Genomic DNA, 20,203 nt, shown 5'->3' with positions numbered 1-20,203 from the left:
TTTGGGAACGTGGCTCTTTCGTTTACTGACTCCACATTAAAAACTGCTGTGAGATGAGTGCCTGTTGATTGCTCAGCCCTACAGGTGTTCTAGAGAGCGACCGATATGGAACGTCAACTCTCCTCAAACAGGGTTCGCTCAGGCGCTCCTCCAGCGCTACCAGGCAGAGCAAGGAGGAGGGGAACAGCTTAAAATGCAAAGCAAGCAGGGTAAGTCTGTTCACATTTTTATAGTGGAGGCTGGCGGGGAGGCAAATATGACACTACGGCCCGAACTGGTTACTAAACACGATTGAAAAATCTGGGCCTGAGCTGTTTTGAAAATATGACTTGATTACTGCTTATTCTGGATCAGATCCCCTTTCCCTGCTGTTCTCCCTTTGAAGTTCTATCTCTTCACTTTTATGGTCCTATCAGTACAGCCTATGGAGGTTCATATAGAGACCCATGAAAAACTGGGCAGGCAGGAGAACTCTAGATTGCCCTAGTAAACCCCTCTGCATTTTTCCCCCACTGATGCTAATGACAGTTATCAACCAGGTGCGTGAGTAAGGGCATTAAGCAGCATAATGCAAGATGGGTGACTATAAATCATATTCTTTAAGGTAATTAAATTGCCCTGAAAAGCCTTTTTGTGCCCAGGGAAAGTTGGCATTTTTAAGCCTGGAATTTATGTGATGAGTAGCTCAGTAACAAACCAATTATAACTTGCATAGGCTGGGCCATTTAATCACCAAGTCCAAATGACTCCCTTCTCCCCGCTGGAAATGACTGATTTTCTGCTTGGAATTGTCATTTCATCTCCATGATAATTGGGGATGTAGATACTCAGAAGAGGCATGTGTGAGCTAATGAAATAATTAATTGCATTCATTTAAAAATTAGCACTCTCTCTCTCTCTCTCTCTCTCTCTCTCTCTCTCTCTCTCTCTTAGAAACACTCTAAAATAGTCTTAGAAATATTTAGAAATACTCAGAAATACTCTTATACACATAGGTGTTGGGCCAGCAGTCTAAGGCAGTCCAGTTCAATGGTTCCAAAGAGTCAAAGCTTTCTCTAGAGGTCTCAAGGGAGCACTGGATCAGCCCTTTTGTAGGGTTAGTATCTTATGTTGCTTTCTAGCGCCCCTTGCTGGCCAGTATTATGAACTCCATTTACTGGCAATGTGCCATGCCACTCCAGATGGCTAGAAGGTGGGGCCAGCCTGAAACAAGGGCTGGAATCTCAGCTGATCCCAAACTGAAATCTCGCCATTGATTTTAATGGTGCTGTACTGATTAACACCCGTGGAGGAACTGGCCCTGGGTTTTTAGGGTTAAAGGGGAAACAATGGGGGACTTCAGGACAGACTCTGAAACCATCCCCCCACAACCTCTTCCTTAGGAACAACAGATAGAGAACGCGGAGTCCCTGATAGAAACTGCAGGGTGGTTGTCTGGAAGTATGGAGCAGATGCAAACTAGACAAACATACTTCAAGCCATAATGTGAGGCTATCACCAGAGAAGCCATTTTTTAAAGTGTGGGTGGATTCTCCTCTGAAAAGTAACTGTAAAAATGCCACCCTGGAACTTCCCTGCTTCTTATAGTTCAGTGATTCGGGGTTAGATTCACCCAGTTGATAAGCACAAAATAATAATAAATTCCTAACCGTCAGCCCTGAAAACTGAGGGCCTAATTCTGCTACCTTTACTCACGCCTCATTATGTGGGTAGTTTGACTGGAAGTCCCCTGAGTACAAGTGGCAGAATCGGGCCCCTCAGCGAGGGAGCTGACAATCAAGCTGTGCGCTGATATGACTGGCAATGAGGAATCTGCCGACAGAACTTAGTTAAAAATTCTATTGAGGACACCTGAGCCAGCATAGATCCAGCTTGTTCTCCTGCAGCTGTATTGGCTAGGCAAAGATAAGCAATAGGGACCTGTTTTAGTCAGTAAGACAGACTCAGGGAACCAGATCTGTGGTGTAAAGATGAGCCAGATTTAGTCACTTTTCTGCTTATTACTACACTTTTTAAAAAAAAATACCTTTTTCTTACTTAATACAAATGCAGCCCTGCTGACTTCACTCAAACAAACATGCTTGTCTCCTTTTAGAACTGCCAGTCCAGCTATTGGTGAATGAGCTGGATTTGGTACTGCCTCGGGAATCAACAGGTGTCAGTGCCATTCTGATTACAGAATCATTATTAACGCTATTGGTGCAAGAGGCAGAACTAACAGGGTTTGACGCTCCAGACCAGCTGGTGTAAATCAGCGTCACTCTGTTGGCTCCAGTGGAGCTATACTAACTTACCCCTGAGGGCAAGATCCTTGTCTGGTGTATGTCTACACTGCAATTAAAAACCCAGGGCTGCCCCGTGCCAGGTGACTCAGGCTCATGGGGTTCAGGCTCAGGCTCAGGGGCTGTTTAACTGCAGTGTAGACATTTGGGCTCAGGCTGGAGCCCAAGTTCTGGGACCCTCCCCATTTGCAGTGTCCCATAGCCCGAGCTCCAGTCTACGCTGCTATTAAATAGCTCCTTAGACTGAGCTCCTCAGTAGACATACCCTCAGATTCCAGATTGAGTTTCCAGTGCTGGCAATTAGAGAAACAAACCTTTGCTTTGTATACTGAGCAAATTTGGATCTGGAAGCTCTTGTGATATGGAACTCTGCGGCAATGACATCTTTACAATCCTACTTCTGACTGTAAGTGGATTTTAAAGGAGCTTTGGGTCAGTTCTTGATTAAGCAGATCTGGTGCCCCCTTCCCTCCATGACAATATCCTGCATCCTGTCTCTTTCTCCCCAAGACAATAGAATCATAGGACTGGAAGGGACCTCGAGAGGTCATCTAGTCCAGTCCCCTGCACTCCTGGCAGGACTAAGTATTATCTAGACCAGGGGTCGGCAACCTTTCAGAAGTGGGGTGCCGAGTCTTCATTTATTCACTCTAATTTAAGGTTTTGCATGCTAGTAATACATTTTAACATTTTTAGAAGGTCTCTTTCTATAAGTCTATAATATATAACTAAATTATTGTTGTATGTAAAGTAAATAGGTTGCCTACCCCGATCTAGACCATCTCTGACACGTTTTTCTAACCTGCTCTTAAAAATCTCCATACGATGATGGAGATTATCCTTATGTTCCTCTGATTTCATTTGCAGCTTCCCCTGGGGAAAATTGGAAGGGGATTCAGCGGAAAAGACACTGATTTCCATGACGACTATGGATCTCTCAAAAACGAAGAGTGCTGTGAGGATATGAAGCTAAGTAGGCCAGAGCAGTGCCGCCTGGAACGCTTTGGCAGCCTGGAAGTCACCAATGTGTAATGAATTGGATTGTTCAGGCAAGACAGGACTCACTGAAATCAATGGTGACATTGTGGCCAGCAAATGGGAAAGAAATCTGAAGAGAGTGACTGAAACGCAGACTTCTTTGGTTGTACATATTGTAGCCGTTGCTAGAGGAAACTCTGTTCAAACCTAACACAGTGGCGTGTCTTTGTTTAAAGTGTCTGTATTGTGTTAATGCTGAGGGACCCAGACAAATCCAATACTGATTCCCTATAGTCAAAGATTTCCAGCAAGCATTCCAGAAAATTTTCAGAAATGAACTTGGGCCCTCAGTGAAATGATAGCAATGCTCAGCCAATGACCTGACTGATCCATTCTTCTCTCTGGGTGGGCCCCCCACAAATACAAAACGCACTTATGGGATGACTGTGGGGACCCGGGACTGCCAGCTTGAATGGGGCAGGAAAGACCAGCCCCAGTGAGATTGCTTCCAGTTGTCATGACCCAGCATCAGCCCGTCAGGTTTGTCTATTGCTTTGACGTCGCACTGGGGAGGAAGGATAAAAAGAGAGAGGAAACAGGAGGAGGAGGAGAAATTAGGTGAATGAAAATCAACACATGCTTTGGAACAGGGTGGGGAGACTGGAAAGGTCTGGCCCTTTGGGGCACCCTCAGTGCTGTCACTGACCCTCATTATGCAAAGTGGTGAACACCCACTGGGAGCGCTGCAGGAGATCAGTGGGAAGTGAGGCAGTGAAACGCCTCCCATTCAGAACCTCGAAGGATCAGGCCCTTTCATTGTTCTCCAGGGCATAGATCCCATGGTGAGCCATGCTTTAGAACTACCACGGATAGACAGTAATGTCAGGCCGGGGCAGTACTTCCTCATCTGAAGTCACTTCAGCATTGTGCAGCAAGAGATCAAAAACCTGACTCACCTCTCAACCTCTGGGGCACTCACAGCTTCCAAAATTGACAGATAGGAGCAGCCCTACTCTTTCAGCCTGCAGTCTCATGTGATTTCACCAACATGGGCAAGCTTTCAGTGCCTGGGTGGGAAGTGCCTGCTGCTACCAGCAGCGATGCTGGCGATTCCGTAGGTGACATTCTTCCCTGTGAGTCAGCCCTGAGCCAGTGCCCCAGCACGGCGTTAAGGAGCATTTGCTGTTGGAGATGTCCTTGCTCCGATTAAAAATGTGGATAGATGAGCTCCTGCCCCATTGAAGAGCTCAGAAAGCTTTTTACCAAGCTAAGCAGAGTGTTGGTCCTGATATCTTGGCCAAATTCAAACCTTGGTACATACATTCTGCCTAGCTTCTTATAATAGTTCCCTTCCCTCCCTATGAATGATTGTTTAGCGTGTCTGGCATAGGCTGGGTGCTGTCTTCCTCCCCAGAGGTGGATGCATTTCAGCCGTGGCTGAGCCATCTATTTGCTGCAGTCTGTAAAGCACTTTGGGGACTTTCTGGCTGGATTATTATCGGTATGGTCTTACTGTGGTACGATTATTGCTATACATTCCTGGGCACAAAGGATGCTTTCGTTTATTTATTAGACGTTATGGGAGCTCATCGGGGCTCTGGGTTCTAAGTAAATGTTTTCTTTTGGTGAAACATATTGTCGGGCAGGCAGCTGTTGGGTTTGTTTTAGGCATAAAGGCCTCACTCCAGCTCTGCCAGTTCCCACCATCTGAGGATCTGGCCCAGTACATTCAAGTGACTCACTAAGGGATCCAAAAAGAGGAAAGATCAATTTTACACTTTTAAGGCCACAGAGTAGATGTCAGACAAGCCCTTTGAAAAACTGAGATGAAGAGATGCCCTGGGACTGCAAGGTTCATTAGCATGAATGGCAAAAAATGAAAGGCAGGCGGGGAAAAGATCAAGCAAGCAGCATATGAAACTCAAATCTCTGTCCGGAGGAGAACATCACTTACAACAGGTATTTTCTGCTCGCTCTTTTCCTCTCTCTCTTTTTTCTTTTCCTCTCAGGTATTGAGTGGGACAAACAAGTATTTAGAAAAAGGAATTTTAAATATACTGGGCTAAATTCTGATCTCACTTACAGACAGGTAGCTCCACAGTCCTGGGTGCCCAGCATCTCTGAAAATTAGGCAACTTAGATGCCTGAATATGGATTTAGGAGCAATCAGCTAGCATGCTAGAGGCTGCATCTGCTAGGCGCATATGCGCCTAACTCCCATTGAATCAACGAGAGTTAGTTAGGTTCCTACCTGCATCCTTAGGCACCAAAACAGCTTTAAAAATCTGGCCCATAGGCCCTAATTCAGCCTGGTATTTGAGCATGTGACTAACTTCAAGCATGTGAGCAATCCCCTTGATTTCAATGGGCCCACTTGTGTGCTTAAAGTTAGGTACCTGCTTAAGTACTTCGATCTTAAGTGGCACATAAATCTTGTGTGTGTTCTCTGCACAGGGGTGAATTTCACATTCAGGCAGGGCCGCCCAGAGGGGGGGGGGGCAATTTGCCCCAGGCCCCGGGCCCTGCAGGGGCCCCGCGAGCCCTGGCCGAGAATCCCTACTCACCCGGCGGCGGTCTGGGTCTTCGGTGGCACTTTGGCGGCGGGTCCTTCAGTGCTGCCGAAGACATGGAGCGAGTGAAGGACCCGCCGCCGCCGCAGACTCGGCGCGCCGCCCGGTGAGTACAAGCGCCACAGCGGGTGGCGCCTTTTTTTTGTCCGCTCCCCCGCTTTGCCCCAGGCCCCCTGAATCCTCTGGGCGGTCCTGCATTCAGGGTCCAATCCCGCAGCTGCTCCATGGGCGTAATGGCTGCAGAAAGCCTATTTGAGTTGATCCAAAGCTCCTGGAAGTCAATGGAAAGACCCACATTCTCAGCTGGCTTTGCATCAGATTCCCACACCATTCCTTAACTAAGGGCCTGATCTAAAGCTTATTAAAACCAATGTGAGTTTTTCCATTGACATTACTGGGTTTCGGATCAGGCCCTTACATTTTAGTCAGATCTAAGACTTCCTGAATTCTCTAGGAAAATCGGTTGTCCAAATGCCAGCTTTGCATCAACGAGCTCCACTGACAACTGAAAGCGACTATTCAGTGAGCACTAAGATACCGTTTGCTGTTTCTCTAGGAAAGGAACCGTGACGTGTGTATCATGTGAAAGCTATTTCGGTATCATTGGTTTATTCAGTTATTAAATACCTTGTTTTAATAACCACTGGAACTGTGCTGAAACAGAGATGGGGCAAATGTTTGTAACCAATTTCCTCCACAGAAGTGTAACCTCAAAAACCACTTCACCTACTGAGTAACATACTATCCTCTATTCTAGTACAGTGGCATCAAATGTCACTTTGAATGGCCCTTTTCTTTATCGGTTGAGCGCTCACCTGGGAATCATTTCCTTGGTTAGCAGCAAGGTGTTTATCATCACGTATTTGAATCCAGGAGCCCCAAAGAGAGACAAACCTGCTATGGGCAAGGCCAACAGTGCAACTGAGTCAAAGACTTAAACATACATCAACCATGGGGACTGTAGTATAGATGTAGGAGGAAAGGAGCTATTTAGATGTCATGCAAATGAATCTGGATATATCAGGCAGTTGTACTGCACCAGAGGGGAGGCAAGGAGAGGGGACATAGGAAAGGCTCCATAAGGACAACAGGCCAGATTCTGCCCTCTGATATGTGCATGCGAGTCCCATTGGTTTAAGGAAAGCGTTGAAGGGAGGAGAAAGCCACCGCCAATGGGCAGCAGAGAGACAAGCAAGGAGAAGCAAATCTGTTTTGAAAGGCAGAGCTGAGAGAGGCGAGAGAAAACAAACAGTCTGGGTATGGATAAATCAATCCTATGTACATACAGGAATCATGCCACCTGCCTCTGAAATGCGGACACCTCTATGGTGAAAGGCAACAGGTGTTTAACAGGAGAATATGACACCACTGAGTAGGAGAGGAAATGCGGAAGTATTGACATAACTATATGCAGGGACAGAGCATGTAATCACCACACAGGAATTTGGCAAGGAAATTCTACTTAACATTCTGGTAGACACTTCTGTTATTTCATGTCTGCTACAGGCTGCATCTCTTGGTTTTATTTTTCATCAGTACAGCCTACTTTTCTTTCACTGTTACAGAAGTGATACCAAGGTCAGTTCTTAACATTCCCTTCTAATCGTTACAGAGCTGACTTGCCCTCAGCCCACTGTCTCTAAAACATCCAGCCTTGGATGATATTCAGTTTTACAGAATGGGAGCCCGACGGGAAACTGAGAGCACAAGGAGCTTATTTATGTACATAAAACTCCACTCTTGTTGCCAACCTTCAGAGTGCCTCTTGGAATTTGCTAGGCATTAATCACACATTTGGAAAGATACCCAGTTAAAAATGGAACCAGGAAGAATCTGAAGTATTAATTAAGCAGCGTCTCCTGAATGTTTTCAGTCCGACATTTAATGGTCACATTTTTGACAGAGTAAATAACAATTTAAATACATAAGATCACAAAACCAGTAACATTAATGTAAACATATAAAGTGTATGTTGTGTCTTCCTCTAGTGGCTAATCCACATAGAACGTATAACAGCCCACTATTGCTGCCAGCTACTGGAGTTACCCCTGTAGATCAAGTAGGCTTGATATGACAGCCTTCACAAATATTACATAAGTGATTAGGAGAGGAAATGTGGAAGAACTGATGTAACTATATGCAGGGAGGTAAATCAAGGTCTGGGTCTTAATCCTGGGAGTTCTGAGTAGAGCTGTGGGAGGATGGAAGTTCCACTTTCTGAAGAATTTTGAGATCTCTAAATTTAGCTTCATTCCAAAAAGGAACAAAAACTGAAAATTCTGAAATTTTCTGTTATGGAAAATTCCAGGGGAAAATAGTTTCAGGTCAATCAAAATATTTCGTTTTGACAGATGGAAATGTTTCCCTTCCATTTTGACTTTTATAGATTTTTGACTATTATATAATAAAATGCAAAATAAAAAAAAACTAAACAAAGTAATTTCAAAACAAAAGTTTAAACCTTTCATTCCAAAAAAAGTCAAACCCAGAAATTATGACATTGTCAGAACTATTTTCCCTGTTTTCTCCTTAAACAAAATTCCAGAAGAATTGACCCAATTTCCTAAAATGTTTCAATTTTGATGGAACTGCATAGTCTTAAAGAATATGGTTCCATCAAAGTTTCTCTGACCAGCTCTAGTTCTGAGTTCAGATCCTGGGGTTGACGTGTTTGTTACTAATGCTCATTGAAAAATAGTTGTAGAACAGGTGGAGAAAGGCTTGCTTAACCAGACTGGACTTCCAACGTGCTGTGCATGGAGGCTTTCGTACCCCACTCCAAGAAGACATCCGCATGACCAATGCTCAAGATAAAAAAATTTTGCTCACACCAAACATCCTTAAGTGATTTCCCCAGTCTGAGGGCTGCCATCTTGAAATCATAACATAACACAACCACCCAGAGTGGAGAAACAAGGAGTGGGGTATAGTCCTGCAATTCCTGCAGTCCTTAACTCATGAAGTGCTCCCATTGAAGCTGGACTTACAGAGGGTTATTTGCATGTACACATGCAAATAAAGCCCTTAATTTGGATGGGCATGGTGGACCTTCACCAAATCAACAGAGGGAGTGTTGCCTGCTCTGTCTTTCTGCCGAAAATATTATCTGCTGATTCATGCTAAGAGTAATTTAAGGCATTATCCCTGGGAACCAGCCCCTGAAATTGGAAGTGACCCAGATCCACCAGTGAGTCAGAGGCCACCTGGTGCAGGGCTGATAGCTCGTGGTTACATGCTGGGTTGGGCTGGGCTTGTCTCAATTAGGAAGAAGATTAAGAACTGGGAGTGGGATGAAGGCAAGAGCCCATAGCTCCAGGTAGACGAATTTGTCTAGGTGACCCTGTGGAACACCCAGTGAGCTATTTTCACATCTATTGGGGAGAAGTAGAGGGGATGTAATTTGGGTTTCCTATTCACAGGAAACTTCTGTCTGACTTTTAAGGCCTTAGGTAACAAATAAAACTGAGCTCCTAAGGACAAGCAGCAGGCACGTCTTGTCTGACGAGACTACAGATCTTCTTCACCCCCCAGCAAGAAAAGATGCAATGAAAACTCAGCCCCAGCAGATTCTGGATCCTTAGATATAATTTGTGAGCCCATTGGAGTCAGTGGAATTTCAATGGAGTTAGGATTGAGACCCTTAATATCTAACAGCTGTATGATGCCACTAAATCAAATCCTTAATAACTGCAGAAGGATAGATAGCCTAAACTCTCTGGAAGAAAGCACTACCACTAGACACAGGGAAACGTGACAACAAGAGTTGCCATGCATTTTAGTGTACATAGAGACATCCTGATTGTATAGTGCCATGTGAGTTAAGATCCAGCCCTCCCTGCAGGAACGGCAGTCAGGTGCGGCAAGCACCTGCAAATGTGGAAGCCCCGATTAATGGACACATGCAAGCCAAGGGGAGGTAAAACTGGACACACAGTCATAATCACTGCAGAGCGTGCCAAGTTGGTGAGTGTGAGGTAGACACTTGCTGCTCGACTCTTAGACAGATCCAGCTGGTACGTCTGTTCTGCTGGGTTGCCTGCCAGTCACAAGCTGGAACAGTTTAGGGGCAATGCTTCTCATTTGGGCTTTGTGTTATACTGCAGATGAGTCATAGATAAATGGCACCAGAGCTGTGCATGGAAATTCCCCCAACCCCCCCCCCCCCCCGCCATTCCAATTAACTTTGAACAAGCCACAACACTGTGTTGTGCTACTATAGAAAAATTGCAGCTATGACTTTGTCTAATGGCGTCATAATCGCATAAGGCATGTGTTTATGCGCCAGTGGGATCTGGTAGGTTTGTCCCTGGGTCTCTACGTGTCCAAAGGATATACACCTTGCAAACCACAGGAACACGCGGCCATAAGGCAGTTGCATTAGCTGCACAAAGACTTAGTAGAGGTAAATTCCAAAGGAGTCATGTTAAACTAGCCACCAACTAGAGAGTGCCCATAGAGACAGATGAGTCCAGTGGAAGCATTAGGGGGAAAAAGCAAATTGCAATTGTTTGAAGGGGCTAAAGTGTTCAGACAACGCTCTAAGTGAATGCAAAATTGCATTTGCAGCAAAATCAACGAATGCTGTAAGTTTTGCTAGTTCAGTAAAAAGAAGATGATACTAACGAGAAAAGAAACGGAGAAAATATTGTCCCACATATTAGGGCCTGTTGTTTCAGGGTGAGACCTCTTTAAGGAAGTCAGGCATAGCCCTATGGCTCCCACCTGTCACTGACTAGCTGAATCTCAAGTGGGGAGATAAGACCAACAAGCAGCTTACTTGGGGGCTGGGAGGGAGCGGTCTGTAGGGGATTGCTGGAGAGCCTGGATCGGGGAAAGTACCAGAAAGGGGCTTGTTACACTAGGTAGGGGACAGACCTGGCTAGTGACACCTGCTCGCTCAGTAGAAGCAGCCTTCTGAGGCAGTAGGTCTTCGGAGGGGCCAGGCAGCAGGACCTGGTTTACCTAGCTGATTGATATTGGACTGTATTTGAACAATAAATACAACTCTAGGAAAAGGGACGGAAATACTGATAGTGGTGGAAATTCCTTTGATGCAACTGGCTGGTAAGTTGGCCTGTGGGCTTACATGAGTGTGGAGAAACTAAGGCAGAGGCAGGGTCTGATGCTGAGTTTGGGGAGACCCTGTTACAGCTATCTAGTGCCTATTAAGATAACATTACATATATTACCAAAATGGATTGGTCCATATGAAATCTCCAGCCTAATAAGGAGCTAAGTTTAAATAAACTTTAATAGTAATAAAATGCAAGTTTTTTAAATGCATGAATATCAATGTCATAGATAATGGTGGCAAGGGGGCTAGATCCTCACCCTGTGTAGGTTGTAATAGCTCCATCTGAAGAGCTGGCATATGCCTTTTATCCAATACAGCTAGAGTCACTTACTGTGACCTCCCATTGGTATGTATTATTTTGTTATAGTGGGTACCATCCTGGTTCACTGGCCTGGGCAAAGGCCTGGGAGTCAGGGGAGCTGTGTTCTGTTCTTAATGCTTCCGCTGACTCACTGTGTGATGCTAGGCAAGTTATGTAACCTCTCTGTGCCTCAACTTTCACACCTGAAAAATAGGTATAACAATGCTTGTGTCTTTTTTTTTTTAATACATATGCAGTATTGTTGTAGCCGTGTCAATCCCAGGATATTAGAGAGACAAGATAGGTGAGGCAAGCTTGTCTCTCTCACCAAGTTGGTCCAGTAAAAGATATTACCTCGCCTACCTTGTCTCTCTCTTTTTTAAAGTGCTTTGAGATCTACAGATGAAAAAAACTGAATAAAAGCTAAATATTATTCCTTTAAAACTAGAGATGAGTCTGATCTAGAATTCTGGATGGACGGAGGTTGGATCAGGATTATTTGTTCTATTCAGGCTTGTCTCGATACAACTCCAATCTTGGGGAATGTACTGATCTGTATTAGAGCTAGGCCTTGCACTTCAATTTTGCCTCTAAAATCATTCTGGCTTTCCCTGGTTTAGTTGCTCATAGGGATACTACACACTGAATGTTCTTGCTGGATGTCTGCTAGATAAATAAAATATTCCTACATGTCAGAAGCAAAATAACATGAAATTTCATACCTAATTTTGCTAAATAAGCTAGTGGGGGTTGTTTGGGTGCTCACTATGAGATACCTTAAAAGGGCTTGATTTTGTGGAAGTGCTGAGAAGTTAACCTCTGAATATCCGGTTCCTTTAAGATGTCTTGAATTGGACACCCAAAAATTGAGGCACCTGAAATCACTCTTCAGTTCTGAATTAACTTCCATGTTTGCTGTAACTGTTCTCATCAGCATTGCAAGCTCTTCTGTGAGGTTGTATTCAGCATAATGTATTCTGGTCTTTTACATACGTTCTAGTCGCTGTCAATGGGGAACAACAGCAGAAATGAAGTAAACTGTGTCTGAATTTCTCGACCATTCAAATAATTTTCCACTGATTGATCAAAACTGCACATCAGGTGAAATGAGTGAGAATATATCTAAGCAATTTCATCGCTTCCTCTCAGTGCAATTCCTCCCTTATCTGATACAGTAACTATTTCTGCAGCCCTAGTGACCGGAGATGCATATTGCTCTCTGTCTCTGCTGAAAACTCTTGTTCCATGAAGTGGTGCCATCACATTGAATTCCTTAATAATAGTAGTTGTTAGTAGGAACCCCAGACTAGATGGGCTAGTGGCAGCATTTTCAGCACCATGTTGCTGAGACATCTACAGAACGGAATTAGATGATGATAGTCACTGATGAAGGTCAAGACACCATCTACCATCCACCCAAGGGCCCCCAGTGTTTCTAACACCAGGGGAACTGAACTATGTTAGAAACAGTTTTCAAAATGCCCACAGTGTAGACAGGGTTCCAGAGGCCACTCAGGGCAAATCAGCAGTCCCGTCTGACACCGACCATGGGGGAGAAAGATGTGATGGGGAGAACCAGGGGCAAGGACAGCTCCAGGAAAATCATGAATCCACTAGCACACAAACCTGCTTAGGATTGAACACAGCAATCCTTGGCTTTGACATGGTTGTTGAGCTACTCAGAACTGACTACTGCAGATTGTGGCTAAGGAGTTACTTCCTTCTTCCCTCATGCCCTTTAGTCAGTCTGTCTGCTCATTTCCAGAATTTCACCCAGAGGGTATTTTTATCAGACTCTACACAGGAAAGAATTACTTCATCCACCGCTAACATACAACCACCTCTGGGCTGGAACATAGCAGCAGTTTAACAGTGCATGACAACACTATACATTAGTTTAGGACAGGAGGTGAAGAATACCGGATCCAGATGAAACTGTATAAGGGGAATTTAGGGCGGAGAAAGTAACTTCAGAGGTAGTGTTGTCTAGTGTTTAGAGGAGGGAACTGGAGTCAGGCAGCCTGGGTTCAAATCCTATCTTCCCTATATGTGGAACTCCTTGCCAGAGGATGCTGTGAAGACCAAGACTATAACAGGGTTCAAAAAAGAACTAGATAAGTTCATGGAGGATAGGTCCATCAATGGCTATTAGCCAGGATGGGCTGGGATGCAAAACCATGCTCTGAAGTGTCCCCAGCCTCTGTTTGCCAGAAGTTGGGAATGGGCGACAGGGGATGGATCACTTGATGATTACCTATTTCAGGGGTAGGCAACCTATGGCACGTGTGCCGAAGGTGGCACGCGAGCTGATTTTCAGTGGCACTCACACTGCTCCGGTCCTGGCCACCAGTCTGGGGGCTCTGCATTTTAATTTAATTTTAAATGAAGCTTCTTAAACATTTTAAAAACCTTATTTACTTTACATACTATAGTTTAGTTATATATTATAGACTTATAGAAAGAGACCTTCTAAAAATGTTAAAATGTATGACTGGCACGCGAAACCTTAAATTAGAGTGAATAAATGAAGACTCGGCACACCACTTCTGAAAGGTTGCCGACCCCTGACCTATTCTGTTCATTCCCTCTGAAGCACCTGGCATTGGCCCAGAAGACAGAATACTGGGCTAGATGGACCATTCATCTGACCCAGTATGGCCGTTCTTACGTACAAGCAAGTTTGGGAAAAAGGCAGCATTTTTAAACACAGGTTTCAAAGTAGAGATGCTATAAAAATCCTATTAGCTGCATCTATAGCCCTAGTTAGAGATAAGCCGATTCATGAAAAGATTATTGTTTGATCTTCAAAGCCTTTGGTGGAGAAAGGGAACAAAATCAGATTTTCTGGTTGCCCTTTGCTTCCGTTTTATGAGGCTGCACCTGCTACATTATTCAAAAAAGCTGCCCGAAGGAATACACCACAAATCCAGAGGAAAAGAGGAAGGCGAGCGATTAACTCTCAAGCATCAGCCCTGCCACACTCATGGGATCAAGATGACTTAATTCATTTTTACACCAAAGTTGCTTTCCAGCCAACGAGTAAACGGGATATTTATTTGCATTCTCCCCAGTGCCATGTTCATAGTACAGCACAACAGATGTAATTACTGACAACCAAAGCAAAAGCCTGTGCGTGGGGCTCTTGACCTACTAAAAGATGATAAGCCTGAAAATACTGTGGTAAACAGAGATTAAAACAAAACTGAGCGCTCCTGTAGAGGAGGAGAAGGCTGATCTCCAACCCAGAGACTCCACAGCTCTGGTTTCTTTTTTGTTGTTAGGGCCCGATCCAAAGGCCACTGCAGTCAATCTACGTCGTTCCACTGACTTCAGATTGACCTTGGATCAGGCCCTTAGCGCGCCACAGCAAATGGAAAACTGAAAGTCAAAACACTGAGTTATAGTGAACATGTGGCATTTGATATCTGATGTTTGTTAATGTATACAGGCTTTGGAGCAGGGACTATGTCTACTCTGGCTTTGTGCCCCACTTATGAAATGGGGCCCCAATCCTGGTAAGGGCCTCGGAGCAGAACTGTAATATAAACAGTATGTACCACTACTACTATTAGACACCAGTACCGTTGCAAAAGATCGCAAGGCGCTTTAGAAATTTCACTAGCTGTTAGTGCAAAAGGGTGGGACAGATGATACCATGCCCACCATCGTTGAGAATTTGAAAGTAGAAGGCAGCTTGGGTGAAAGTGATCATGAAATCATAGAGTTTGAAATTCTAAGGAAGGGTAGAAGGGAGTACAGCAAAATAGAGACAATGGATTTCAGGAAGGCGGATTTTGGTAAGCTCAGAGAGCTGATAGGTAAGGTCCCATGGGAATCAAGACTGAGGGGAAAAAACGACTGAGAGTTGGCAGTTTTTCAAAGGGACACTATTAAGGGCCCAAAAGCAAGCTATTCCGCTGGTTAGGAAAGATAGAAAATGTGGCAAAAGACCACCTTGGCTTAACCACGAGATCTTGCATGATCTAAAAAATAAAAAGGAGTCATATAAAAAATGGAAAGTAGGACAGATTACAAAGGATGAATATAGGCAAACAACACAGGAATGCAGGGGCAAGATTAGAAAGGCAAAGGCACAAAATGAGCTCAAACTAGCTACAGGAATAAAGGGAAACAAGAAGACTTGTTATCAATACATTACAAGCAAGAGGAAGACCAAAGACAGGGTGGGCCCATTGCTCAGTGAAGAGGGAGAAACAGTAACAGGAAACTTGGAAATGGCAGAGATGCTTAATGACTTCTTTGTTTCGGTCTTCACCGAGAAGTCTGAAGGAATGCCTAACCTAGTGAATGCTAATGGGAAGGGGGTAGGTTTAGCAGATGAAATAAAAAAAGAACAAGTTAAAAATCACTTAGAAAAGTTAGATGCCTGCAAGTCACCAGGGCCTGATGAAATGCATCCTAGAATACTCAAGGAGCTAATAGAGGAGGTATCTGAGCCGCTAGCTATTATCTTTGGAAAATCATGGGAGACGGGAGAGATTCCAGAAGACTGGAAAAGGGCAAATATAGTGCCCCTCTATAAAAAGGGAAATAAAAACAACCCAGGAAACTACAGACCAGTTAGTTTAACTTCTGTGCCAGGGAAGATAATGGAGCAAGTAATTAAGGAAATCATCTGCAAACACTTGGAAGGTGGTAAGGTGACAGGGAATAGCCAGCATGGATTTGTAAAGAACAAATCGTGTCAAACCAATCTGATAGCTTTCTTTGATAGGATAACGAGCCTTGTGAATAAGGGAGAAGCTGTGGATGTGGTATACCTAGACTTTAGTAAGGCATTTGATATGGTCTCGCATGATATTCTTATCGATAAACTAGGCAAATACAATTTAGATGGGGCTACTATAAGGTGGGTGCATAACTGGCTGGATAACTGTACTCAGAGTAATGTACTGACTTGCATCTGAAGAAGTGAGGTTCTTACCCACGAAAGCTTATGCTCCCAATACTTCTGTTAGTCTTAAAGGTGCCACAGGACCCTCTGTTGCTTTTTACAGATTCAGACTAACACAGCTACCCCTCTGATACTTGTACTCAGAGAGTTGTTATTAATGGTTCCCAATCCTGCTGGAAAGGCATAACAAATGGTGTTCCGCAGGGGTCTGTTTTGGGACCGGCTCTGTTCAATATCTTCATTAACGACTTAGATATTGGCATAGAAAGTACGCTTATTAAGTTTGCGGATAATACCAAACTGGGAGGGATTGCAACTGCTTTGGAGGACAGGGTCATAATTCAAAATGATCTGGACAAATTGGAGAAATGGTCTGAGGTAAACAGGATGAAGTTTAACAAAGACAAATGCAAAGTGCTCCACTTAGGAAGGAAAAATTAGTTTCACACATACAGAATGGGAAGAGACTGTCTAGGAAGGAGTACGGCAGAAAGGGATCTAGGGGTTATAGTTGACCACAAGCTAAATATGAGTCAACAGTGTGATGCTGTTGCAAAAAAAGCAAACATGATTCTGGGATGTATTAACAAGTGTGTTGTGAGCAAGACACGAGAAGTCATTCTTCCGCTCTACTCTGCGCTGGTTAGGCCTCAACTGGAGTATTGTGTCCAGTTCTGGGCACCGCATTTCAAGAAAGATGTGGAGAAATTGGAGAGGGTCCAGAGAAGAGCAACAAGAATGATTAAAGGTCTTGAGAACATGGCCTATGAAGGAAGGCTGAAAGAATTGGGTTTGTTTAGTTTGGAAAAGAGAAGACTGAGATGGGACATGATAGCAGTTTTCAGGTATCTAAAAGGGTGTCATAAGGAGGAGGGAGAAAACTTGTTCACCTTAGCCTCTAAGGATAGAACAAGAAGCAATGGGCTTAAACTGCAGCAAGGGAGGTTTAGGTTGGACATTAGGAAAAAGTTCCTAACTGTCAGGGTGGTTAAACACTGGAATAAACTGCCTAGGGAGGTTGTGGAATCTCCATCTCTGGAGATATTTAAGAGTAGGTTAGATAAATGTCTATCAGGGATGGTCTAGACAGTATTTGGTCCTGCCATGAGGGCAGGGGACTAGACTCGATGACCTCTCGAGGTCCCTTCCAGTCCTAGAATCTATGAATCTGTCAGAGGGCAGGGACAATGTGGATTATCTGCAATATGGCCTATTTTTCAATGGAGAGAAGTGGATGTCCTAAGTCAGGGGTAGCCAACCTGAGCCTGAGAAGGAGCCAGAATTTACCAATGTACATTGCCAAAGAGCCACAGTAATACGTCAGCAGCCCTGCATCAGCTCCTCCCCCCAGTGCCTCCCACCCACTGGCAGGCCCTCCCCAGATAAAATAGAATATCAGGATTGGAAGGGACCTCAGGAGGTCATCTAGTTCAATCCCCAGACAGATTTTTGCCCCAGATTCCCTAAATGGCCCCCTCAAGGATTGAACTTGCAACACTAGGTTTAGCAGGCCAATGCTCAAACCACTGAGCTATTCTTCCCCCTTTTTTGTGGCGTGCAGGAGGCTTCACCAGGCTGAGCCCCCAGGGTGATGGGGATGCTGAAACTGGTCTAGGGGGAAGGGTTGGGCCTGACAATGACTCGCCCCATTTAGGTTGGGGTCAGGTCAGGCTTTAAAATTAGGCCCAAGCAGATCTATAATTGGCAATACTGAAATAAGTAAGAATAACTGTGTTGATCTGGCTCTTGAACACCTGCCACCAAGGCCGGCCTGCCAACGGGGGGGCGGGTGGGGGCAAAGGGGGCAATTGCCCAGAGGCCCAGGCGATTTAAAGGGCCCGGAGGCTCCCGCCTGCTGCCATCAGCAGTGCAGCGCAGCTAAGGCAGACTTTCTGCCCGCCCTCACTCCACGTCACTCCCGGAAGCCGCCAGAATGGCCCTACGGCCTGAGCTCCGAGCGCCAACTCTGCAGATCCCATTGGCTGGAAGGTGTCGCCAATGGGAGCTGTGGGGGCAGTGCCTGCGGCAGCAGCACATAGAGACCCTCTGGGCCCCCAACCTAGGAGCCGCTGCCAGAGGGGTGTGCTGGTTGCTTTCAGGAGCTGCCCGAAGTAAGTGCTGACCCCTTCTTGCACCCCAGCCCCCTTCCCCAGCCTAGAGTCCACACCCAAACTCCCTGCCCCACGGAGGGGGGATGGAGTGAGCAGGGGTGGGGCCTCAGAGAATGGGAGGGACAGGGGCATGGCCTCAGGGGTGGGGCACAGGTCTTTGGCTTTGAGCAATTAGACAGTTGGCAACCCTACCGGGTGGGCATGCGGAAGCCCTGGCCATGCTGGAAGAGCACGCCCAGCAGCACTGCCCAAATGTCAGGCAGACTGCGTCTGTGGCTTGTGGGTGCGTGGGGGCCCACTGACTGTTCTGCCCTGGGGCTGGGAATTGCTGCCAGCGGGCCTGCCAGAGGGGGTGGCACTTCAGTAGTGGGTCCCAGACTCCCAGTGGAAGGAGAGGTGCTATGGGGATGTCAGGTAACACCCCTGTCCCACGGGAAGCAGCTATGGGAACATCAGAACCCAGCTCCCGCACTCAGAGCCCAGGCCTGGCTAGGGAGGCTGTAGGCACCAGCAAGGGCCACCTGGATCTCAGTCTGGGGACATCCCGGGGGTCGGCCCCGAGCCCACCTACTGGCTAGGGCGGTTCCGGGCTTGGCCGGCCGCCTGCACACGCCTCTCATGGCTGTGTCGTGTCGGGAGGCTCTAGGACCCGGGCGCGGCGTCCAGGGGGCGTGGAGCGGCCGCGGGGAGGGTGCTGCTGGAGCCGCCCTGTTGCTGGTCGCTTCCTGCTGCCGCCCTGCCATGGGAAGGAGGAGGCGGCCGCGGCGCGGAGCAGCGCTTGGGGAGGGCCGCCGGGCATGGAGCGGCCCCTGAGGCGTGCAGGTGAGTGGGGCCCGGGCACGACGCGCTCCCCGGAGGCCGGTAACTTCCCTCGCGGACTTCGCTCCCCGTGCCCGGACTTCGGGGAGGGAGCCGAGTCCGTCCCAGTCTGGCGCCTCCCGGGGGAAGCTGTGCCCTGACCTGGGGGCGCCTGGAGTCCTCCCTCCGCGGGGCGCCCCGGCTCCAGGCAGGCTCCGAGCGCTCCCCAGTGGCTGGTGCGTTCGGATCGCAGGGGGGCTGGACCCGCTCCCGGGCGCAGCCCCGCCAGCCAGGGGGCTCCCCCGCTCCGGTGCGCCCTGGTGTCCCGTGGACGGGCTGTGCCACGCCCCGGCCCCGGATTCCCACGTCCTGCCCCTGGAGAAACCCGGCGCTTCTTCTGCGCGGCTCCCTCTTGTCCGCGCTTCCCGGACGGACTCGTTCCTCCGCCTTCGCCCGGAGTAACTCGCTCTCTTTCTCCTGCTGTAACACTTGGCCCCGGAGGCTGGGAGCAGGATCCGTGCCGCACCGGGCTGTCCCGGCGGGCTTCTGCTTTGCATCAAAGGTGCTGGGTGGGATCCCGGAGTTCCTCCGAGTGGCTGTTCCGCAGGGCACTTGTAGACTTTCCTGGCAGCGCTGCCGCTTAAGCAGGTTGTTTCGGATTTGAACCGTGAGCTTCCATAACAGGGCGGGCCGAACAGCTCCTTGAACTAGAAATGATTTGCACTGCGATCACCTTATTTCGTTAGCTAGAACTTGTCCTCCAAGCACCCTATAATCCCGGAGTGGCCAAATTGATTGACCTTCCGAGCCCCATATGATAATCTTCAGAAGTTCGAGAGCTGGGTGCAACTGCCAGGGCTCGGGGTTTCTGCCCTGTGGCAGGGTGGTGTGGCTAGGGAGGTGCCGACTGAAGCCCTGAGCCCCAGCAGGTGCCTCCCGTTACCCCTTTCCCCACTGGGCAGAAGCCATGTGCCCCACCAGCCTGCTGCAGGGCAGAAGCCATGAATCATCCGTCCCCGTCGACCCCAGTCTGGTAGGTGGAGAATGGGGGGACATGAGGGGCTCACTGAGACACACTTCAACTGTAAAAGAGCCGCTTGTGGCTCGTAAACTGCAGTTTGGCCACCCCTGATATAATCGGTGTTGCAGTTTGCACGTTGGAAACAGCAGGACT

The 20,203-nt window shown here is 46.9% G+C and overlaps 2 protein-coding genes across 4 annotated transcripts in view; both read left to right on the top strand.

Moving 5' to 3' along the window:
• KAZN (kazrin, periplakin interacting protein) overlaps positions 1-3,314 on the top strand; it is a 747,507-nt gene extending 744,193 nt beyond the window's left edge. For all 3 annotated transcript variants that reach the window (XM_065421351.1, XM_065421353.1, XM_065421352.1), the window contains 2 exons: positions 77-209; positions 3,150-3,314. In XM_065421351.1, the coding sequence (XP_065277423.1) occupies positions 77-209; positions 3,150-3,314 (298 nt within the window). The remainder of the gene's footprint in view (positions 1-76; positions 210-3,149) is intronic.
• Positions 3,315-18,992: 15,678 nt separating this feature from the next.
• The window catches only part of TMEM51 (transmembrane protein 51), a 38,771-nt gene continuing 37,560 nt past the window's right edge, over positions 18,993-20,203 (top strand). The window contains exon 1 of the mRNA XM_065421387.1: positions 18,993-19,053. The gene's annotated coding sequence lies outside the window, so the exon portion shown is untranslated. The remainder of the gene's footprint in view (positions 19,054-20,203) is intronic.

This window comes from Emys orbicularis, chromosome 22 (genome assembly GCF_028017835.1).
Source record: "Emys orbicularis isolate rEmyOrb1 chromosome 22, rEmyOrb1.hap1, whole genome shotgun sequence".
Classification (NCBI taxonomy): domain Eukaryota; kingdom Metazoa; phylum Chordata; order Testudines; family Emydidae; genus Emys; species Emys orbicularis.
Note: the sequence above shows the minus strand (reverse complement) of the source record. Positions and strands in the feature narration are given on the sequence as shown.